Below are 25,343 nucleotides of genomic sequence, written 5' to 3' on the forward strand. Positions count from 1 at the left end.
CATTGTGATACACAGGATATATGCTGTACACGAACACAAATTCTTATAATACTCAAAATATGATTCAAGACAAAATATTACACTACTAAATCAAAATAAGGAACTTTAATGAGAAATAATGTCAACATAAGGACTGTAAGTTGTATAATAAATAGTCTAATATCAGATCATGGTGGACAAGGGAATTACATTAAATACACGTTTATAAAAAGTGTTTTAGTAGCAGTGCTATCATATTTCACGGCACAGGAAAAAAAGAAAAGAAAAAAAAAACAACAACAACAACACAATCTCCCCTACCTGCAGCCAATCACACAAGGAAACAAATTCCAAAGGAGTCCCTCAAAGATGGACAATTCTTTCCAGAAGGAGAAACACAAAAGAGATTTTTGCTGGTGAACTGTTGAAAGAAGGAGCCTTAAATGAGGCAGTTGTCACCTGTTTTTGGTCTGGCCCTTTCTTTGAACTGGGCTGTAGAACGTGCGGAGGTATCCCCTTCGAGTGGCTACCGAGAAGAGCGCTAAGGTCAGGAAAATCCCAAACAGGAGTATCCTTGAGAATTGCATCCTACATTATTCCTCTCTTTTTTTCTTGTCCCCTTGGTAACAACTTCTGCTAGCTGGTGGAGAGGCATCGTTCTGCGGTGTTTTCCTTTCGCTCGCTTGTACAGTACGTCCTGTATTTGCTGTCTTTGGTCTTACGTCGTCCCTCCTCCGCCCTCGCCAGTGAATCTCCTTCTCTCGCTGTTGTCGTCGTTGGTGTCTCCCATTATTCTTTTCATTCCCGACTTTCTGGCCGATGTAGCGTTGTCTGCGTGTTTGCCTTTTGTATGAAATTAGTGATTGCAGTTCACTCCGAAATTCTTGGTAAACGCGGGTGACGGATGGCGAATTATCCTCAGAAATGAATTGATTGTGGTCGGTGCGTCAGATTTGATCCAATAGGCTTCGGCGTGGCTGCGAGCTGTATTCGAAGCAATGCCGGCTTTATGGGCAAAACAACATGTCGACAAGATATGTAAGAATTGAAATTGTGTCTTTCAGAGACAACTGGAGTATATAAACAATAAAAGATGGCGATGTCGCAATAAGAATGGAAAAATGTGTTACTACAGTGACAAATGGTCAGTGCTAATAATGCATTTGTTAAGACACTTCAAAAGATGACCTCATGAATGCATGCACGAAATGTGTACTTTGTTGTAACATATTGTCTTAAAAGACTGCATTTTCTCATCAATTGACGGGCTTTATTCACTTAACTGCCGTGAGTTGTTGTAATAATACATTTGAAGAATCTTAGTTTTTGTATGATATGTGGACTTTTTTTTTTAAAATAACGAATCAATAATGATGTCAACTGAAACTGGTTTCAACAAAATGACTGGAGAAACATCGCAGGAAAAGACGGCGTCGCCACTTACAGTAAAATCCTCCGAAGTAGGTCATCTGGAATCCCTATGGAATGACTGAAAGGCTATTTCTCCTCATTATAAGACAATGTAGAGTTATCGTTTATTCGAAGCCTTTCAACTCTCCACCCTTTCGAAAGGTCTTTCAAAGGTCAATATGCTCTGACCTAAAATTGAACAAAACTCCAGAAAAATCTCTCGATCAGAAATTACCCATGCAGATTAGAGCTCAACCGTCTGATCCACTTTCCTCACTCCCTTCCTCCTCGTTTGCCTCTTTAAGATACCATCTCCCCATTTCTTGCTGCTGCTTGCTGTCATAAGCAATAATGTGCATGCACAGATACACGCGAACACAGACTAATCAAATTTCTCGTGGGGGATTGTTTAACACATTTATGCACGCTCACACTAACACACAGAGGGCATTAGGTCACGGTATATAACTCAATTTCCCTGCTCTCATTTCCCAAAGGCTTTGCTTTTTGCTTGGTATTCATAACCAGAACTTTGCCAGACTAACCGTGTGTTTGTGTTTGTGTGTGTGTGTGTGTGTGTGTGTACTGTATATTGTATGAATACAGCACGCATGTGGAAACATACTCACAGATCAAATCTACTTTCTTGTTTCAGGTCCTACGTGTTAAACAAGCATGCATCCATGCAACACAGATTGTGGAAACACACACCAATTATCTGTATAGGTACATGCCAGCATAGAAACAGACTGAAGATTGAAATTGTGCATGTATTTCATGTAATAATACTGCTCCAGTTGTCATTTTGTCCTGCATTCACTTCATAACGGACTATAAATAGTTACGTTAACAAGACAAACAAATTCTTCCTTTTCTTTATGTTGCAACAATACCAATAGCAGTGTAGTTCTGCCTCTATTTTACAGTATCTAATTATGAAAAAATGAAATTGTTGTCACGTTAAACAGGGTCCAGTGTTGTAAAGTGGAAGTGAGCAGGTCGATTTAAGAAGGTTTATTTGATTTGTAGCGTGTTGGTAAGAAGTTAAGGGGCCCCATTTCATTTATTTTTATTGTTAAATTTAAAACGCAAGTCAGTGAGATCCATTTAGAAAATCCCGATCCTGAGTCCAAAGAGCCCATGACTGCAGAATAGAATAGAATAGAATAGAATAGAATAGAAGGAATTCTTTATTGTCCACTGAGGTGGAAAGTTGCACAAAGGCAAGACATAAACCACAAAAATACAGACATTGACATACATAAAACCTATGATAAACACATCAAAAAATGGCCGCAAGATATATCCATTTCATTTTCCGTACCGCTTATGCGCCCCCGGGTCGCGGGCGTGCTGGAGCCGCACCCTGAACTGGTCGCCAGCCAATCGCAGGGCACATAGAAACAAACATTCACACTCACATTCACACCTACGGGCAATTTAGAGTCCATGCGGGTTTCTGCAATGTGGGAGGAAACCCGAGTACCCGGAGAACATGGAAACTCCACTCAGGCGAGGCCGGATTTGAACCCGAGTCCCCAGAACTGTGAGGCAGATGTGCTAACCAGTATAGAAATATAAGTAAAGGTAAACTAAGATGTCGTGATATAAGTAAAACATCAGCATAGAGCGAGTCAGGTTATGTGTGGATTGGTCACTTTGTTGAATTCAGGATCGCGATTGCATTTGGTATACTAGTAGCATTTTTTGGTATAGTAGTAGCATTTTTGCTTCAGTGATATTTTGTATGATATCATTCACCCATATAACAGAAAATGTATATTTTATGTACTACCTACTCTGTTTTAATGAGTTTTGTTTAAATTGTAATTCATTTTTCTTAATATGACTCTGTACAGGCTGCGAATTAGTCCACGTGCTTTGATCAAATGAGCAAATGACTATTATCACGCAACAACATTTGTTAATGTTTTATTTTTCGTGTGCCAGGTGGGAAAAAGTGAGGGGAAAAAAAGTGCAATTTTGCAGGTCAGAGATGCTGAATTGACATTGATTCTCTGCGGATTATTGAGGAGTGAGTGGAAGCAGAGGGCACCTATTAGAGTTCAAGTGGAGCCTTTAATGCATTCATATGGACTATGTTTATGTGTAAGTGCTTCATGCTCAAGTGGGCTCATTATAGTTATCGTCATAAGTCTCTATGATTACTGGTAATTGTTTGCAAAGACCGTGTACATACTGCATCTAATTGTCCAATACTTGGCTCCGCCACCAATGAGTCATCTTCATGGCAAGGAGGGTCGCCATTAACGTGACCCTGATTTTTTATTGTATTTATTTATTTTATTTATTTTTAGGTTTTCAGAAGACGTATTGATAGAATTACAAATGCACAGTATACAAGTAGAGTATCCGAGCTTGATCTTTTTTTCTGTTTACCACAGCTTGTTGTTTACGCAGTTGTTAGCCAACCAGTATCCAAACTCTTGTTGTGAATGCACGGCAAGACGCATCGTTGTCATCAGCGTGCCCGCTGCTAAAGCTTCAACGGTGATCTCAAAAACTAACAACTCCTTTGAGACTTGCATTTGGATACAATGCAGTTGACCAGTAGACAGTACCTGTAATATGACATCATATGAAGTGTTGTGGAGTAACTAATTACATGGAACGGGATGAAGTAAATTCATTACAAAATGGATGGAATTCCCATCAATACTATTTTAGTTACATTTGAAAAAATAGCCACAAACGTTAGGAATTCTTTTTCTTATCAGCTTCCCCCTTTTAAAGCTGATGCTTGTGATTGGCTCTCTCTGGTCATGTGGCATTCTGCTCGAGTTTCAAACATGACATGTTTTGCCAAATATGACCTTGACGTCCCACCTTACGGCGCAGTGTATTAGTTTGTCTGAGATTTAAAAAGGTTAGACTTAAAGTTACATTTGAACACCTAAAAGAACATTAGACTTTGAAAAAGTTTCATCTTTATAATTTTCAACTTTTTATGGAGCAGTCCACTTATCGGGGTTGTCATAAGAAGCGGGAGACTAAATTGTGCTCATTCGGTCAACACGGTTACGGTATGGTGGTTTTCCACGTGCTGTACACGTATAATGCAACAAAGACATTTTTGATGAGGTATTTACCCTTCATAATCTTTGGTTGTTATTTATTGTTATTGCTTGTGTAAGGAGCCAAAGAAACATTCTTTTGATGCGGTCACTCAAAATGAAGAAAACCAATCAAAAGATAATCAAATGTAATTCGCTATATTACTTTGAGAAAGTCATTGAAATAGGTACACTACTACATATTACATTATCAACTGGATAACTTGTCATCATAAGCAACTCCATTTCCAAAGTCATCTTCCCATCGCTGAATACTTTTTGAGTATACTTTTCATTTTCACCCAAAACTGAAGTCGTAGTGCATTTGAAACCCTTGGCGCTTATCAAATTATTGGACGCTAATGTCGTGTTTTGTTTGCTTTTTCTCTTGTGGGTCAGGCGAGTCATTTGGCGAAACCATAATCCCATCTCTTCATCTGTCATGTAAATGTCATTAAAAATGAAACGTACACGACTGTTTGGTTGGAATATGAAACATGTGTATGATTGATAAATATGACATTTCCGCAGGCCTCCTCGTAAATGTAAACCCTAACAACGGAGGACTTCATCCCAAACATAATAGCACTCTTCTATCTATCAGGACTTTTTCCCGTCACAACTCAAAGTGGTGAGTGAAATGAAGTTGGAGGCCACATACGCAAGTGCGCTTTGTTCACGAAATGTTGAGTAATGCGTTTTTTTGTTTTGTTTCGACTTGCATTCTCGAGGGCAAAACAGCGTCGCGGGGGAAAAAACAAAACAAAAAAACTCAGAGAGAGAGGGTGTCAGTTCAGTGGAACTGTTTGAAGAACGACATCAAACATGGAGAAAGATCCTCGAGTGGACTTTGTGTTGAGAAGGATGAAGCAATATGAACCCTTTGGCCTTTTCATCGTTTCGGCCTATTTGCTCCCAATTCATGTCCTATTATTCCACATTAATTTTGTTGATTTTTTCAGTTTCTCCACTCCAAAACAGCCCTGACCCTTTTCCTTATCTCCCATTTGCACCTTTCAGTCTTATTAACACTTTGCTCTACATCTTCTCTCCTTCAGCCTAAACATTTCCTTTCCTTTCTTCATCTGAAGCCTTTACATCGTTTTAGTTTCTCTTTTATCTCAGTTTGTTCATTTAACATTTTTGAATTTACTGACGGAAAACTGGCTCTGGCGGCTCACTGTTTCCATAGCAATGCATCTCCAATAATAATAAAATGCATAAAGTATGGAATAAGTATAATAATAAAGAGTTCATTATTGACATTATTTTACACTATTTTCAGTCCACTCAACATATAGTACGTTTCGATATTAAAATGAATAAAACATACCATAGATACATTTGTAGTTAAAAAGGAAAAATGAAGCTATTGTTTGTATAATAAAATAGAAAGTAATTGACCACAAGTGTGAGATTCCAAATAATCCCTGTACATCGATATAGAAAGTACTGGAAAAGCGCATGGTTTTGACATAGGGAGAAAAAAAGAAAAAGAAAAAGAAAAAAAAACATACAAACTTTGCAATAGATTGATCAAACAACCACGCAAGTATTATCATCTCTTTAGGTTCCCACTATGCAAAAACAAACAGCATTTATACTTTCATGTATGTGCTTAGTTAGAGCTCATTAATACTGGATGACAGTCATCTAAAATTCAATATTATGAGCGAGAACAAAAAGTTTGGAGAAAAAGTTCAGCCTGAGGGGAAAGTACTTTTTTCCACATTTTATTCTTTTATATATTTAAAAATGAACGTACACCGACCGGGCACAACATTAAGGCCACCAGCAAAATCTAATGAGGTCCAATAAATGGGCTGTATTAAAAATCATATCTCAGTGCAGCGGCCATTAAAGCATAAACTCTGAGCATGTGTTGTTCTTTTTCTCCATTTTTTGAGGACACTTATTCCAAAAGGAGCAGCCTCAACAAGAGGTGTTAAGAAAGGCAGAAAAATATCCTGTACACGGAAAGTCAAGTGATGCAAGCAAACTCAAATTCAAAGCAGTAAAATACGGCATCACAACACCTGTCATCGCTTGTTATCGAAGTGAAAAGAGAAAAATAGCTCTTACATTCTCATTTTGCCAAATTGCCAAATGTGCAACGTGACTCGGTGTCACATTACACCTTTATCATTTGGAGTTAAAGTTACAACTTTACTTCTTAATACAAACACTTGGTACTGCAATTTTCATGAAAGCGCAGCTACTAAAGGTTTTATTCCGGTGATGGTGTTTAAGCCTGGAGCAGATATTTTGCATTTCCGCAATTTCCGAAAATTCCAAATCCGAACAAATCAAACAACAGCGTTGCAAAAACAAATTGTGTTCCAAGCAGCTTTAAGTGTGATGCGGCGCAAAGTACGACAGGCACAATAATACGTTGTCGATATGCACCAAACTATCCATAAATCCATTTTCCGTACCGCTTTATCCTCACAAGGGTCGCGGTCCGCTGGAGCCTATCCCGGCCATCTACGGGCGAGAGGCGGCGTACGCCCTGAACTGGTCGCCAGCCAATCGCAGGGCACATAGAAACAAACAACCATTCGCGCACACATTCACACCGAAGGGCAATTCAGAGTTTTCAATCAGCCGAGCACGCATGTTTTGGGGGATGTGGGAGGAAACCGGAGTACCCGGAGAAAACCCACCCAAGCACGGGGAGAACATGCAAACTCCACACAGGCGGGGCCGGGGATTTGAACCCCGGTCCTCAGAACCGGGAGCCAGATGTGCTAACCGGTCGGTCACCGTGCCGCACCACAAACTACAGTATAGTTATTTTATTTCCAAAATAAGAGAGTCTGCGAATGTTCACTTTTCTTTCCTACCATGTTTCCCGAACGACTTCCCCTCTCTCGTGTCACTGTCACCTTGGTCGCCGTGCTCCTCGCTTTTTCTTCTCGTGCTGTTGGGAGGTTGGGGGTTCTTGATTAAAACTCACACTGCCAAATTCTCCCACGTCGCATCATTGCATTTGATTAGCTACCGTCGCCGCCCCCACCCCCCACCACCCCACCCCCACCCCTCCGCCCCCATTGTCTTCACTGCCTGCACAATCAGAAAGCAGCCCGCTCATACGCATGCGTGCACAAAAAGACATTTGGAAGCATCACAAACTCGTCTTCACGCACCTTTAAGCAGGCACCGCCACTCGGTCTACACGCGCACGCGCACGTGCACGCACACGCACACGCACACGGGCTGCTGTTGACGCTGTGGCGCCAGGGAGCCAACTCAAGTCAGCATGTTGCTGACACCGTCCTGTCCCTAATCGAGCATTAATAAACTCGCAGTGGCAAAGAGTGGATCAGAGAGCAGAGCTGAGCCCACCCTAATATCCCAAGCCACCTGCCTCCTGGATGCCTGCGGTTTGGTTGAGAGGGGAGAGGATCACAGTCATCGGCCCCATCCTCCAAAGCTCCTCTGCCCCACTTTTGAGGAAGACATTCTCCTCCGCTTCTTCTCGGTTGTCAGTCATCAAGCAACTCAGTCTTGTTACATTTCACTGTGAAGAGCTTTGAAGTGTATTTTCTCACCTCATCCAATACACTTTATCAAAACCGTAGTTCCTTGAAAATCATTATTATTATTATTATTATTTTTTTTTTTTTATCAAAACATGTTACAACTAGCGGCAAAGCAGCATGTAACAGTTATCTTACCGATGCACTGTATTTAATCTCAATACAAGCTCGAAGGTGGGTCAAAACCTATTCCGGAATGCTGCTCCGATTTATTCATATTTTGAAACAATTTCCCACTCATCATACCACTGCCATAAAAAGATTTTATGGCACACCATCATATATTAAGATTTTATGACGGTATTAGGATGAGTTTGGGTTCCAGGCAGTGTTGTAAGGAACATTTGAACATTCTTAATTGTCATGCAAATGTAAGAAAAAGCTAACCACATATGATAGAAACAATAGAACAACTGGTCTTAACTCAGAGGGGGTGGAATGCGGGTGGGTTCGGGGCTTGCGTACTGGAGGGGCAGTTGCCCCCCCCCCCCCCCAGTTTTGACCTAAAGTGCCCCTTTTTCCTCCCTTAGTGCCCCCGATGTGTGCGGCCAAAAGTGCCCCAAAAGTACTGTGCCCCCCCAACTTTCAAAGTCGTTACACCGCCTCTGTAACGAGGTATGATCTCATATGAAAGGACTTTCAAAATCCTTAAGTTATATTTGAAAAGGTCAGAACAATACAACTAAATGAATGTCTGTTTGGAAGCACAGAAAACTTGAAAGTATAACAATTATATATTTTTTTGTCTTTAGAACAAAGCATCGAGACCAAAAGGCTGCCCGCTTCCAGCATTGAAAACCACTGACTGAAAATGTGATTAAATCCATTTAAACCTGCTGTGTGACAGGATTACTGAGCTATTTCCGTGGAAATGCATGCAATCGTGTCAAAAGAAGCGCTTTGGAAATTGTTGACGTCATCAATTCAAACCAATCAAAACACTCTCAATCCAGTTGCCATTGACTGGGCGAATCAGTCAAATTGATTCGCCCAGTCTGGAAAAGGCTCCTTGCGCATCTCCACCAAAGCAACACCAACATCCTTTCCATCACCGACTTTTCATATTTTCACATTCATAGATATCCGGTGACTCCCTATGTATACATTTTGCTGTTCATTCATTATTTATTGAGAAAAAGTGATTAAAAACCTGCTGGTGCATTCCAGCCCCGAGGCCAAGCAGTCTCGAATCCCGCGCACAAAATCTGTCCTCCTGACTTCGAGATGCTGTCTCGCCTCATTTGTGCGAAAATGTCATTGCTTTTCATCTTGATCTTGTCTGTCTATTTGTCAGTGTCCTTATCTTCAGTTTTGCCATTACCGTCGCAGTTTAAAAGGCGCGGAGATTTTCTCCGGCGATAGCGACTCATTTAGTTGGCGGCAAGGATCGTTCTAATTCTGCTCCCTGAAAATGATTGCTGTATTTCAGCCCTCTATATTTTCTTCCGTTAGCTTATGTTAGGAGGATGGGAAATTGACTTGAGCCGCCGAGGAGATTGGAAATCTATTAATTTTTTTTAACTATTACTGTGGAAACCAGAAGTTGACGTATGTAACGGATTTCGGACCGCACTGTGCAACTGCATGTAAAAACCTTCCTCCTCGGAGACTTCAAAAGATGTCTGGCATTATCGTTTTGCACGTCGTGTTTACCGTTAAGACTTAACGTGACCTTTGAGCTGCTCTGATAGCTTCGTAGAGGTCATTACTCGAGGACCCCAGGATCATCAGTGCTTCATTGTTCCGACCCAATTAGAGATTCAGCCGCCGCTGATGGCTCACAATGACGATATGATTTCCATCAGAGAGCTGCTATTTAATGCTTGATTTGAAAGCTGCTTTTCAATGGTTTTAAATTAGGTCCAGAGTTCTTTTTGAAAAGCTCTGGGAAGATATATCAAAAATAAAAAATAAAATGGGGGAGAAAGTGTTCGTTAGCAAGTCCTCCAAAGGACTTGACAGGAGCAGAAAATAAAAGGGAGGAGAATGTGTCTTGAGTATGAGGAGAGAGAGAAAGAGTGGGGGATATGCTTTGATGAAGAGGAGTCTTCATAGCACTTCTTTCTTCTTACACATCCATAAAGTATCTCTGCTCACATCTCGGGCTCTTATTAAAAAGACAGTGATGTCATATTATCCCGGAGGCAAGAAGCAGGGGATCATGCTTTCAAAAAGAAAGTCCTTTTTTTAAAGGGAGGGGAAATACTACTCATCCTTCCTCAGATCGTGTGTGTGTTTGTGTGAGTGTGCGACTGGGGGTTGTTTATGTACACAACTGCAGAGAGTACCATATTTCTAATTAGGATTATGGTCTCAATATAAAGTATATTATTCTACATTATAATACAGCTTTGGGGTCAAAGTAAAAACCAAAACAAAACAAAAACTCTAAAGCTCAGCTTCAGCTGTATGGATGTCATCTGTTTGGTGGTACACACATACACCACAGTACATAATAATATCGGTAATCATAATCCCAGCCATTTCGAGCCTTTGCTGGTTCTTCTTTATTCCAATGCCTCTATTTCTTCAAGCGGATGACCGACTACAATTAAGAGAGGAGGTCACTATTTGAAGAACTATCGTGTTTGCGTGCGTGTGCTAGTGTTTTGTGTGAGAATTCTCTTTCCGGCAATGTTTGTTGCAACAAGGGGAATTTGACTTGGCATGCGTACACAAGCATTTTGGAAGGTTTCGGAAATGGGAGAGCTGCCGGCGTTTCGCTTCTCTTTTCATGAGAAAACAGTCAAATGTTACAGTGATAAAGAAGAACTGCGCTGCTGGATGACGACTGTGTTCCGTTACCTTTTTGTCGAGCTTATGAACCCCTTGGACAGTCTCCTTTGTTGCCAGCAAGCATGAGGCCGAATTCAAAGTTGCAGCAGTGACTCACTCGGCGACAAGTGGCACGCTGTTTAATTAGGCTGAAAACCAAGTCCTCCGGGAGATTACCTTTCCCATTTTTCTCTTCTCGCTCTTGGACTCATTTGTGGCAAGGTAAATGTTCAATGGGACCCTTCGCGGCCGCGGCGATGAAAGCTCGCGGGAGCGTAGCGGAAAAGCATGTTTGGGTTTCAAAGCTCCTAAATCAGAATGGAACACAAGGCTGCAAAAGTACGTCCCCTACGAGGGATGTCAAGTACTTCTTGACATTTTCAATGACTGCAAAGGGCCTTCCAAAGTGCACTAGCCGCCACTTCAAAAACAATGAACTGTATGCCGTGAAACAGTCCGTTGTTACAGTAACAGCAAGAGTGCCCTCAAGTGCAACTGTTTGGCGGCAGGTTCTAGTGAGAGTCACACAGTTGTTTTTGGTTTTGTCATGTGTTTCCCTGCCTTCAGCTCTCAAAGACCCTTGCGCTGAGGTGACCTGCAGCTACGGCAGCACCTGTGTGCAGTCCACTGACGGCTTGTCGGCTAAATGCATGTGCCCGCTGGGCTGTGAGGGCAGACCGGAGCGGACAGTGTGCGGCAGCGATGGAAAGGACTACCGCAACTGAATGCGAGCTGCATCAGTATGCCTGCAAGAACCACAAGAACATCAGGGTGCAACACCAAGGACAATGCGGTAAGATTCCGCTCGCATTTTGCAGCTTTTTTAGATCGTTTGTCTGACTTGATTTGGTTGGCACAGATTCAGTTTAAGTGATTTTTTTTATTTTTTTTTAATTGAACAGGTCTGGAGGTCAATCAGGCTTGGGTGAGATCAGTGAAAATGTACCCCAAATTATGATTAGCCACAATGAATTCATGATTTAACAATGACTTTTTTTACACAGGCTGTTTTCTTGATTTTGTCTTTTCACTCAGTTCATGAAAAGCATTGTATATTAAACTAGTATGTATGAGGTGCGTCAGAAACGCTCCGAGACTGGCGTCGCAAAAGATATATTTCAAAGCCAAACTAAAAACGAAAAACCACGTGTTTTCCCCTTCAAACTCCAGATGATCACCAGAGAGGCGTAACTCGAATTGCTAGTTAAGGGGAGTTATTGTGAAAATCATAAAACAGAAAACAATCAAATGAGCTTGACTATATCTGAAAACCAAACAAATAAATGAAAAACATATTTTTCTGTTTGGCAAGGCCAGAAACTCATGATAGTTTAGTTCTCTCTTTTCTTCACTTTCAATCTATTAGCTCTGGCCATTATTTTCTTCTTCCCGTTTCCCACTTACTTACAATGTGCTCCTGCTAATTCTCGTTTTTTCATTCCGCTTTTTTTTCCCCCCGCCTCACACCACTCCTGTAGTTTAAACTGTTGTTGCTCTAAGTAGCACTCGTCATTTTCACAGGGCCAGCACCACACACACACACACACACACACACACATATACTCGTTTGCATCTAGCAACGGTTGTTTACTCCCGAGGCGAACCCCCCCCCCCCAGGCTCTCTTGTGGAGAGCCAGATGGAGAGTGAGCACAGCATTTTCTCTGTCAGAGACATAGCCCGGTGGTGGGCAACGAGAGATGGACATGCGGGTCTGCAGACAGAATGTTGGTCGCATAAATCCAGCCCGGGTCGGCCCACGGGGAGCAGCGCTGCCCCGATTTATCCGCGCCGCTAGTTTCTGCAGCAAACAGGCCATTCTTTTTGTAATTACCCTGCTTGCTCGACTGGAGGAGAGCAAGGATCCTGGAAGCTGTTCTTCTCACTTAATGGGAGATGATAATGGTGTTGCTCTCAAGTAATGGCCTGGCTGGCAGTGAGACGCTGCCTTATGCAGAGACAACACGCGCATTGCGATAAAAGACCTGTATGCTTGTCTTCTCGAGCCTCTGCATTGTCCTGGTAGAAAACCTTCTCCTGACTCTCAGAAGCCACACATTTTTGCTCCTTGTTTCACTGCCAACAATCATTTGTGAACCATTTTCTCATTTCTGTTTTAGACGCTGTTTACACTAGTGATGAGTATTAATTGCTTGTTAAAAATTATGCCTTGAAGAGATCAAGGCCAAATGGAATATATATATATATATACATACACACAATTGTCTAAATCCCTGGATTAAAGCAGACATATCTTTGTGTTTCATCAAAATAAGACATTTGCAAACATCTGTTTTTACTTTGAGAATTACTTAGCAACATTTTTGCACATTTCTTGATGTTTTGGACCAAAACAGTAACTGAATCATAATCAGTGTTTGTTTGTTCATTTTCTGGACTGTCAATTTGAAATAATGCACTGTTTTTGAATACGCAGATGGATTTTTCTTTTACCCAATTCATCGATTATTAAAAAAATAATAATTGACAGATAACTCCATCCATCCATTTTCTACGTCGCTTATCCTCGCTAGGGTCGCGGGCGTGCCGCAGCCTAACCGGGACCGGAAACGGAAGCGCTCTGTGCAGTCTTGATGTGTCAGTTGAGACGTGCAGCTGTTGCGGTGGAGAAGATCGGCTCAATTTACAAAATAAAACACATTGACACGTGAATCGCAATGCAACAGAAATTCGATAAATTGGTCATTCTTTCTCTGCGGCCCGATAACAAATGTCTCATAGCCCGGTACCGGTCCGCGGATTTTTGTTTTTGTTTTTTGGGGGGGATGTGGGAGGAAACCGGAGTACCCGGAGAAAACCAACACAGGTACTGGGAGAACATGCAAACTCCACACAGGCGAGGCCAGGATTCGAACTGTGAGGCAGATGTGCTAACCGGTCGTGCGCCGTGCCGCCACAGATAAATCTATTATGAAAATAATTGTTAGTTGCGGGCCTAGACATTTGTTTTTAGTGCATGTGTGCACTTGTATGTGACAATGTGTGTTTTTCCTTTGATCGCACTCTCTGAAAAGCCCGAGCATTGTGTTTCTTGAGATATCGCCAACGATTCACACAGCATCCTTATTACGGCATTTTAGGTCATTTTTGCAGATGCGCGTGACAACGTCATCTGTACAAGGATTTATATTTTTGCTAAGTTAATTAACCTTATAAAAGGTACCCATAGTTATTACTTTATGTTTACTTTTCCTGTCTACGGCTTTCATATATTATATAACTCAAGAGTACTTGGAATGTCTTGCTGTGTTTTAATGTCACACTGTAACATAAATCCTTTGTCTCCCCTCATTCTAAAAGCGTGGCAAGCAGGATAAAGCCCCGAGTCTCCTCTTGCTCATCCACAAACCAATCCCATTATGATCCAGGGCTGATAAGGCCAAACAGGATAGCCTGCAATGGGGGAGCGAATCAGACCGAGCGCCTCTTCATCTTTTTTCTTGTCTCCCTTAGGATCAAGAGCTCACTCGGAGGTGCGCTCCCTCACTCGGCTGTGGATATTATAATATAATGTAATATGTGGAGAGCAGCAGGAACAGAGGCGTGTTAGAATGGAAGAACTACTCTTCTCTCCAATTCCATTGGTTCATTAAAGTGGCCTCCCAAACTGCACACACAGATGTGCAATTTCCATGTTGGAGCCACATGCTCCATTGTTATATTTTCAACTGGAGGGATTTTAATTAGGGCTGTCACTATTCAATCTTATTACAATCGATTGTCCAATAGATAAGTCGTCGAGGACTCGAGGAGATGCCGCCCCCCCCCCTTTATTTATTTTAGTTTACATTTTGTAATGACTGCTAACATGCATTTTATTCTCATTTATGAAGGCCGGACTTCTATCCTTCAACTGCATATGTCGGTACTAAGTGTGTGGTATACATTTTGCAGAATTTTAGACAAACAAAATCAGGCTTTGCTAAACGGTTAGCATTCACAATTAGCATTAGTGTGATTACCATTTTAGGTAAAAAAAAAAAAAATAAAAAAAAACCCTGCTAACTACCATTCAGTTCACCAATATTACATCATCTTATATGTACATTACATATCTAATAATGTCTTAATAATCACTTACAGACACTCCGCTGTCGTTTTTCGCAATGCTTTTTCACAGGCCCTAACATTGCGTCCGTCCGCAATAGATGTCCGTGCGCTAAACATGAACAGTGGCCAAATGGTTCCGGGCGTCTCAAATTGATTCGAAATTTTTGCATTGACCAAATTTTCTGAGCTTAGTTAGCCGATTTTTTTTTTTTTCCACAGCCCTGATTTTAATGCTACATGGCTATGGTCTGAACAACCACAACTGATTTTTGTATCTCACAAATAAAGTTTCTACCTTGGAGCAAATCAAATGTACTATAACCTGATTTCACAGAGATGAAGAAATGTGATGATGAAATAAACACCCTGCACCATTGTGGACTCTACTGTAATACTCTAATACTGTATCTTCTTGCGGTGTTGCACCAGTCAATTAACATTCTGAAATGTATATGTCTCCACAGACCCTTGTAAAGACAGCGAGAACAGTCTAAACACAATGTGCCGGGTCGAAGCCCTCACCCGCCAGCCGCTCATCTTCGGCTTGCCCGAGTCGTGCCTCCCAGCTAGCGAGCCGTTGTGCGCCAGTGACGGTGAAAACTACCCCAGTGACTGTGCCATGAGAGCAACGAGCCTGCAGAAAGGAATTAAACTCCGGAAGATTCACGGCGGATGGTGCAGAAGGCTGGGTAAGCTCCCTCTTAACCTTGCGTGCATTCTCTTCCTCCAGTCCAATCCGAGATGCCGTTCCCCTTCACAACAATGTCATACTCGCAGCAGTTCGCAGATCAATTGCTGCTTAATATTTGACGAGGTAGATTAAGACCTCACCGTAATCTAACCCCTCTCAGTGGCAGAGATAAGTGGTTCTGAGGCCTTAAGGTCAGTCCCATGCAAACAGTAGCCTCCTCCAGCCTGATAAGCGCCTCCAGGCTGGCTATCAGTGGAAGTCGAACAGGAGGAGGAAGCCACGGTTAACAAGTAGCTGTCAGCATGTACTGTTCGTCTGATAGCCCTCTGAAGAAGACCAGTTTCCCCGCTGTGTTTTCATCAGAGGCGAGCACAGGAACAGGAGTGTCGGTTTAGGCGTGGACAGACTGTAATGTGTGCTGAACATCAAAAACAAGAACCGACAATGAGTATCCGTCAGTGTCAAAGGCTGAGAAACGCTTTGAGACTGCAAATTGGACACTGCAACATGATCCCCTGATAATTTAGTGGGCGATGGTGTGGCAAGTGTAGCATGATGTTAAGTTACATTTTCATCATTTTTTTTCATCTAATTAACCAGTTTTTCAATTGTGTGCAAAATTGTACTGTTAACTGAAACAAGCTCAGTAGCTAAAGGTTTGATTATGTACCTTTTTTTTTTTTTAGCCCTTTCTGCTCTGCCAATTTTAAATTACAGAACAATTCAATTTGAAAAATGGATATGTGGAATCCTATCCCACAGCAAATTACAAGTTGCTAGCTTATCAAAATGACCATTTGGACATGCTATTGCACATCCTTGTAGCCCTTTCACTGAGATGTAGCACCAATGTAATTACGTGTGGCAGGACGGGCTTTTAAAGAAAGCGAGAAAACGAATTGGATTGCTACAAATTTGATCCACCGATGAGCAATGAAATAAATTCGAGTTCTTGTGAGCGCCGCGAGAACAGAGGCCTCAAATTGGATTTTCTCACTTTATCGCTAAATTTGCCATTTAACACAGCCAGTTCATCTTTTTCTTCACTTTCAAAAATAATTTCTGCTTTGGTGAGTCGAATATTAATGAGTGTAATAGTTTATACTTTAACTTGGCCGTACAATCAAGTTTAAGAGTTGACTTCTAGCGTTATAAACGTTGTTAGGGTGGGAAAGTTTGAGATTAAGCCTTCCATCACATCGTCAGTCACTCTCCCCCGGAGTAAATGTATGGAAACAAATGAATACATGAAATATTACTGCTAGCCAAATGTTTGACTTTCACAATGGGACACTCAAAAATAGTGTGATGGGGGGGAAAAAAATACCGGTAGGTTTTGTTTGTTTGTTAAAAAGGAGTTATGTTTACCAAATTAGTATTTTTTTTTTACCAAACTATCACGCAAACACAACTTTCCATAGAACATAATCGGTAGCATGTCCATCAAATGTGAATAATATTAAATATAAATATGATTTTTATGTATTTTATATTTTACATATTTTTTTCTAATGAAATAGTCAGGCTCAGAATTGACGTTGTTTTTTTTTTTGCTTGGAGTATTTATTTTAAATCAAAATTGAAAAAAGCAACACCATATTTTGAGACATCTGGACATGTTACAAATAAAACTTCTGCGCACAATAAATCTCATGCAATTTGTTTTCCCCAGAATGCATTTGGACTGAACCAGTAACTATGAATAAAAATAGGTGGCCCTAACCGACCAACACCGGGTTCATGTTTCCTTCCCTGTTGCAGAAGAATGTAAGGAGGAGTGTCGCTTCAACGCCGTGTGTGTGGTCGAGCAGCTGAACGCTCGATGCTCGTGCGATCCCATCGAGTGCGACGGGACCTACAAGCCCGTCTGCGGCAAGGGCGGTCGCACGTACACCAACGACTGCGTGCTCCGCAAGGCCGAGTGCCTGGGCAAGACCCTCATCCCCGTCAAGCATGCGGGGCCGTGTGGTGAGTGGAACGAAGGGAGGAGTCGGGGTTTCCTTTTCCCCGCTTCCCTCCTTGTTTTCTCTTCTGATCGTCTTAAAGTTTGGTAACAAATGTCTGAAATGGTTCAGCGATGCTCTTTGAAAAGGGAGGGGCGGGTTTATCCTGTGCCTTCACTTCACTTGTTCATGTTTGAAGCTCATCCCTTCATCTCCAACGACGCACGCATGTTTCATTTCATTCACCCGCCACCACCTCCGTCTTCGTCTTGTTGTCTTGTGTGTTGTCTAAAAGAAAAGCTGTTCTTTCTTGTTGCAGTGCGTCAGTCAGTCTGTCTGTCTGTCTGTCTTTGTCCATATTGGCTGTCTGGCTGCAGGTGGTAAGTGGGGTCACCCAATGGGCGACCTCATCAGATGGACGCTGGGGGGTGAAGCCTTCCCCTTTTCTCCGAGCGGATCGAACAGGAGGGGTCTTGTATCGCTGCTCTTCTTCCTGTCCTCTCTCTTTACTGCACTGATATGATCCATGAGGTTGGAGAAGTCTGCCTGCTTTTTGTGTTAGATTCCCTGTCAGCCCCTGACAAGTCTTTCATTTTATTCTGCATGCCAACCCCTAAACTCAAATGTATCCATATTACTACGTTCCCCGTTTTCGAAAATATTGATTAAAAACACATGCAGCTGCAGTCCATTGGATATGAAACCCATCACAGTTGGTTTCACTGCTGCATGCTCTTTTTGTGGTAAAATCCGCCTTGAATTTCATCCATCCATCCATTTTCTTTACCGCTTATCCCCACTAGGGTCGCAGGCTGCTGGAGCCTATCCCAGCTATCTTCGGGCGGGAGGCGGGGTACACCTTGAACCGGTCGCCAGTCAATCGCAGGGCATATAGAAACAAACAACCACCCGCGCTCACATTCACAACTACGGGCAATTTAGAGTCTTCAATCAACCCACCATGAATGTTTTTGGGATGTGGGAGGAAACCGGAGTGCCCGGAGAAAACCCGCCCAGGCACGGGGAGAACATGCAAACTCCACACATGCAAACTCCACAAGATTTGAACCCCGGTCTCCAGAACTGTGAGGCAGATGTGGTAACCAGTCGTCCATCGTGCCGGCACTTTAATTTCAATCTAGTAAATTCTCATTTCGTTCCAATGGATGTAAATGGCAAAAGGTGTTGTAAGCCGAGGCACTATTTGTTGGGAGTTTTACGCTAAATCTCATGCCTGTGAAATTTACAGGTCCTTTCATTCTCAGGGCATTGAATCGATCGCATGAACTGATTTGGTTTGGTTTGCCATCCTTACTTGTTGGTAGCTGTATTTGCTAATGGTGATGGATGTGTGTCAGTCAGATTTTCAGCCAAACTGTTGTGGTTGTCTTAGAAGATGTTTCATGATCAGTTCATGCAACAAGCTAGTTACAACGGTCATTGATGGGCAGAGGCCTCTGCCAGGCATCTTAACGACGGTCGTTTTGCATCCCAAAAGAGTGATATCTTTTGTGGTATTTGTGTGTGTGCGTGTGTACCTCTAACTTGGAGGATCAAACGTTGGGTTTCCCACCAACACCACAGGCTGTCCTAACTTGCATGAACTGATGAAGCCTGTTGGGATGAGAGGCAAAATGTCTTCTTAAACAATGGAATCGTCCAGTTGCAATCAATCAGTGCCCTGAGATCTCCACAATTGAGTACCGCATAGTTATCTGTCTCTCCACGTTTTCAGCTATTATATTCAAACACATATCATGTTTTTTTGGTTTTTTTAAATCTCTGAATTGACTTCTAAGTGTCTTTAACACCCCTTCTTGGGGCTGGTCCTTCTTTTTAAATAAGTGTCACAAAAAGTCCAAGAAAAGGCAAGCAGTTAGGTACTTAGGTCTCGTGAGGAACTGACGTTATGCCTCGTAACAATTGTTATTCCAAATTACTGCACAACTTTTGTTTTCTGTCTAATATATGAGCCCATTGGAGCAAACGCAAAAAAAATGGAGCAGATTATCTGATCCATCCATTTTCTACCGCTTATCCGAGGTCGGGTCGCGGGGGCAGTAGCTTTAGCAGTAGACGCCCAGATTACCCTTTTCACCCAGCTCTTCCGGAGGGATCCCGAGGCGTTCCCAGGCCAGCCGAAGGACGTAGTCTCTCGAGCGTGTCCTGGGTCATTCTCGGGGTCTCCTCCCGGTGGGACGTGCCCGGAACACCTCACCAGGGAGGCATCCGAATCAGATGCCCCGGCCACCTCATCTGGCTCCTCTCAATGCGGAGGAGCAGCGGCTCTACTCTGAGACCCTCCCGGTTGACCGAGCTTCTCACCCTATCTCTAAGGGCGAGCCCGGACACCCTGCGGAGGAAACTCGTTTCGGCCGGGATCTTGTTCTTTCCATAGGTAAGGGTAGGACCGTAGATCGACCGGTAAACCGAGAGCTTCGCCTTTCGGCTTAGTGGACCGTTACAAAGTCCGCATCACTGCAGACGCCGCACCGATCCGCCTGTCGCTCTCCCGTTCCATTCTTCCCTCACTCGTGAACAAGACCCCAAGATACCTGAACTCCTCCACTTGGGGCAGGATCTCATCCCCGACCCGGAGAGGGCACGCCACCCTTTTCCGACTGAGGACCACGGTCTCAGATTTGGAGGTGCTGATTCTCATCCCAGCCGCTTCACACTCGGCTGCGAACTGCTCCAGTGAGAGTTGAAGGTCACGGCTTGATGAAGCCAACAGAACCACATCATCTGCAAAAAGCAGAGATGCAATACTGGGGCCACCAAAACCGGACCCCTCTAACACCTCGGCTGCGTCTAGAAATTCTGTCCATAAAAGTTATGAACAGAATCGGTGACAAAGGACAGCCTTGGCGGAGTCCAACCCTCACCGGAAACGAGTCCGACTTACTGCCGGCAATGCGGACCAAACTCTGACTCCGGTCGTACAGGGACCGAACAGCCCGTCAGATGATCTAATTTCACGTTAAAATGTCCTGTTTGTCGTTAGAGCACATCTGAATCTCAAAGTCGAGCTCCCGTTGTCGTCATAAGCATGCAACCTTCCCTCATTACCATCACTTGTCCGCCTGTGCTCTGCATAAATGAAACAGTAGGAAAGACAGTGACAACACTGATGTTTGGTTTTTGTGCCTTTCAACAACTCCACCCCCATTTTTGTCTTATTATTCTATTTCCCTCTCAAAATCCTCCCTTCACTAGCGCATCATGTAGTTAGTTTGTGTGTGTGTTTTTTTTTAATGCATACTTATAGAAATTTGCATATTACTCAAAACAGAGCACCACAAACGTCAAAGCCCGATTTCGTTTTTTAATTAAACATCAAAAGAGAGAAGCGTAGGAGCCCACCGAGACAGTCAGCTCCGTCAGACTGGTGATATGCACAGTAGCACACAAAATACACTTGCACTTTCTATTTGTCAGTGTCTTGGTAGAACGGAGACCAGATTAGATTAGTCACCGTCTTTAGAAACCCTGTGGAGATTAGCAGCCTTGGAAAAGACTTCAAGCTCCTTGTGTGTGTGTTTGTATGTGTGCGATCAATCCACAACCCAGAGAGCTCTGGCAACACGACGCAGTTTGAGTTTCTTCCTCTGTGATGGTTGCACCTTGACTGTTCGTGACTGTGTCAGAAAATGTCAGCCTGGCTTGTGAACACAATCAGTGCCTCCAGGCTTCAGTTTCATGTCTGAGAGGTAGCACTTGGTTTTGTTGGCATGCTTACTTGTTGCTAGCTAATTGCTAATGGTGATGGATGCGTGTCAGTCAGATTTTCAGTCAAAGTCCCTCTTCAATATCAGTACACGTTTACATGTACTGTACTGTACATGCAACAATTATCGAACGCTATTGCAAATGTTGTTCACAAAAGAACGCTTACAAAATGTATTGTTGAATCTAAATGTCTAAGCCTCTTGAGGTGTTATAATTCTGCTGTTTTACTAAAATAACTCTAAAGTCACCAACAGGAGATGCTATCTTGGCCTATTTTGACCCTGGAACATTTTCTTGTACAAGTCCTGCACATCTAATTGATGTGGCAATGTTTATTTCGAAACATGATGTTAAAAAAAAGGGATGAAATGACTGAAATGAGGATCAATTGAGCGCACACGTCCAAGCCAGTGAAATGGGTTAATTCACCACCAAAATGTTCACCTCCTGCATAAAGTGCATATACTGTGATAAGCGTCATGTGTTTCAGGAAAATGTCAAAAAGCCCTTCCTTGCACTTTCAACAAACGGGAGAACAAATATCTAAATTGCATTCTAATTGAATCCAAGACCAAACCTAATAAAAGTGTACTGAAAAGTTTGGGTCAAATATTTGGGAACCTTTACAATTGATTTCCAACAACGTGCGTAGCAAACAGTTTGTTGTTTGGTTATTTGTTTGTTGTTGTTTGCAAAAGAAAATATACTTTAGTTCCTGTTTAGTAGGCTTTATTCTTGAGTCTGACATTGTACATCCCTTCCAGTAAATTCTGTAAAGGCCCACGTTTCCCAGAGTCTAATGGTATCTGCTTTTTGAAAACGCTTTCCCCAACATATTTGAGATTTCTCGACTTTGTTTTCATCTCCCTTGACATCACAATGATTTGTTGTATGAGAATGATTACGTTCAAAGTGGAGCTTTTGCCACAGTGCAGTACAGTTATACACAGATTCAAGTGCAATTGATTAAAACGTCCCAACCACAAAACCTCCATCCCTGTTTATCTCATTAGAAGGGGAGACATGTCTGTTGTGGTTAATTTATGGATAACAGATTGTAAATCCAAACAGATGGCTTTGTCAGTCAATTCCCTCAAGATGAATTTTAGTCTGCAGTAATACATTGATGTTTTTCTCCCTCCCATACTTATGACGTCAGCACAGCTTGGTTCCAGAAAGTCGACAATGTTGGATTGTGGCAATTCTTCAGCTGTTCTTCGGTGGCCAATCGCTAGTTGAAAGACCGTGGGCACGGAAAGTATTCAGACCCCGTTACATTTTTCACTCTTTGTTATATTGCAGCCATTTGCTAAAATCATGTAAGTTCATTTTTTTTCCTCATGAATGTACACACAGCACCCCGTATTGACAGAAAGAAACAGAATTGTTGCAATTTTTTCAGATGTATTAAAAAATAAAAAGTGAAATATGACGCAGCCATAAGTATGCAGACCCTTTGCTGTGACACTCATATATTTAGCTCGGGTGCTGTCCATTTCTTCTGATCATCCTTGAGATGGTTCGACACCTTCATTGGAGTCCAGCTGTGTTTGATTATACTGATTGGACTTGATTAGGAAAGTCACACACCTCACAGCTCACAGTGCATGTCAGAGCAAATGAGAATCATGAGGTCAAAGGAACTGCCTGAAGAGCTCAGAGACAGAGTTGTGGCAAGGCACAGATCTGGCCAAAGTTACAAAAATCTTTCTGCTGCACTTAAGGTTTCTAAGAGCACTGTGGCCTCCATAAACCTTAAATGGAAGCTGTTTGGGACCACCAGAACCCTTCTTAGAGCTGGCCGTCCGGCCAAACTGAGCAATCGGGGGAGAAGAGCCTTAGTGAGAGAGGTCAAGAAGAACCCAAAGATCACTGTGGCTGAGCTCCAGAGATGCAGTCGGGAGATGGGAGAAAGTTCCAGAAAGTCAACCCTCACTGCAGCCCTCCACCAGTCGGGGCTTTATGGCAGAGTGGCCCGACGGAAGCCTCTCCTCGGCGCAAGACACATGAAAGCCTGCATGGAGTTTGCTAAACCACCTGAAGGACTCCAAGATGGTGAGAAATAAGATTCTCTGGTCTGATGAGACCAAGATAGAAATTGTTGGCCTTAATTCTAAGTGGCATGTGTGGAGAAAACCAGTCACTGCTCATCACCTGTCCAATACAATCCCAACAGTGAAGCACGGTGGTGGCAGCATCATGCTGTGGGGGTGTTTTTCAGCTGCAGGGACAGGACGACTGGTTGCAATTGAAGAAAAGATGAATGTGGCCAAGTACAGGGATATCCTGGACGAAAACCTTCTCCAGGGTATTCAGAACCTCAGATTGGGCCGAAGGTTCACCTTCAAACAAGACAATGACCCTAAGCACACAACTAAAATAACGAAGCAGTGGAGTCTGTGACTGTTTTTGAATGCCCCAGCCAGAGCCCTGACTTAAACCCAATTGAGCATCCCAGGAGAGACCTGAAAATGGCTGTCCACCATCCAACCTGACAGAACTGGAGAGGATCTGCAAGGAGGAGTGGCAGAGGATCCCCAAACCGAGGTGCGAAAAACTTGTCGCATCATTCCCAAAAAGACTCATGGCCGTATTACCTCAAAGGGTGCTTCTACTAACGACTGAGCAAAAGGTCTGAATACTTATGGATGCAATATAACAAAGAGTGAAACATTTAAGAGGGTTCTGAATACTTTTCGTGCCCACTGTATGTTCTGGGAACCTCTTTTTTTTTTTTCATCGTCACTCAGTATGTCATCATCTCAAATGGGAGTGAAATTTCAGATTTTTCTGATTTCTGATTTAATTGAATTTGATTTAAAACTTTCTTTGTAAAGTTTGAATAGGATTTTGGAAATATACAATTCCAATAATATATGTAATTGTTTTTTTTCATTCAACATTCCCAAAGAGTCCTTCGAAAAATCAACTGAATTTCTAACCTACAGCTTTATTACTTTTATTCTCATAACTCATTTTATCCTTCTATAGTGCAGTTAGTTTCCTTGGAAACCCAATTTTCCTTTGCTAAGGTCAGTTATTAACACATAATTGGACAAGAAACTATTTTGGTAGCTAGGTGTTCAGAATGCAACCCACATGCCTCATGTGGTGTGACCTGGTGATGAAGTCCGTACAAACATCCATCCATCCATTTTCCGAGCCGCTTCTCCTCACAAGAAGGTCGCGGGAGCGCTGGAGCCTCCGTACAAACAGCAATCCGTAAAAGTGACATTTTAAATTTTCTGTCGTGCTTCTCCTTATTAGGATTGCGGGGGAGCTGAAGCCTATCCCTTCTGACTTTGGGCAAGAGGTGGGGTACACCCTGGACTGGTCACCAGTTAGTTGCTGGGTACATATAAATAAACAAGCATTCACACTCACATTCACAACGACGGTTTGTTAACGGAGCACAGTGGAACTTCATGAAGCCTTAACCATACGTTCGCCCCCTGGTGGCTGGCAGACTAGGTTGCGGGCACAGCTGCAAATGAAGCGCTTTTCTTATGCAGCAGTGCCCGCCTTGTAAATGTGAAAAAAAAATCACTGACGATCATACCCATTTAATTGTGGCAGCCAAAATCGCGATCGCGATTAAAATTCGTGCACCCCGAGTTACAGTTTTTGAATAGGTTGCGGTTCATGGATGAGGTCACATCTGTTTGTAAGATTTATCATGTCTCCACTCCGCATCACACGCAAAACACACAGACGTTTTGTCTTATTTGATAGTTGAATAAAGGCTCATCGACAATTTTTTTCAACATGAGCTCATTAGTATGGAAGATGAGGAGTGTATTAAATGAATTCGGCAAGAAAGATCCAGAAAGTGGGCCACGTCCCTGCAGCGCACTGGGCATTACCAATCAGAAAGGCTCAGTTGGTCCCCGACGTGTCATTGTACCTGTGTGCAATGTACTCTGTCAAATGTGCTTTTTTTTGGCTCTTGTCTGTACCGCCCGCAGCTCGGTGAAAGGATGTTTGGATCTGCAACATGTCAGTGTGTGTCAAAGACATGCCTTCATTACTATTTAGAGCTGCTGCCGCCTCCCGTCTGACTAAAAGATGGTGGATAAATTCACAGTGTAAAAAAAGAAAAAGTAAAACTACTCCAGACCTATTAAGAACTAATTA

At 42.6% G+C, this 25,343-nt stretch overlaps 1 protein-coding gene across 1 annotated transcript in view; it reads left to right on the forward strand.

Moving 5' to 3' along the window:
• The window catches only part of agrn (agrin), a 248,631-nt gene that overhangs the window by 132,100 nt on the left and 91,188 nt on the right, over positions 1-25,343 (forward strand). The window contains 4 exon segments of the mRNA XM_061671858.1: positions 11,345-11,499; positions 11,501-11,570; positions 15,311-15,535; positions 17,299-17,505. Coding sequence (XP_061527842.1) covers positions 11,345-11,499; positions 11,501-11,570; positions 15,311-15,535; positions 17,299-17,505 — 657 coding nt within the window.

The sequence above is a fragment of the Phycodurus eques genome, chromosome 1, assembly GCF_024500275.1.
Source record: "Phycodurus eques isolate BA_2022a chromosome 1, UOR_Pequ_1.1, whole genome shotgun sequence".
NCBI lineage: Eukaryota > Metazoa > Chordata > Actinopteri > Syngnathiformes > Syngnathidae > Phycodurus > Phycodurus eques.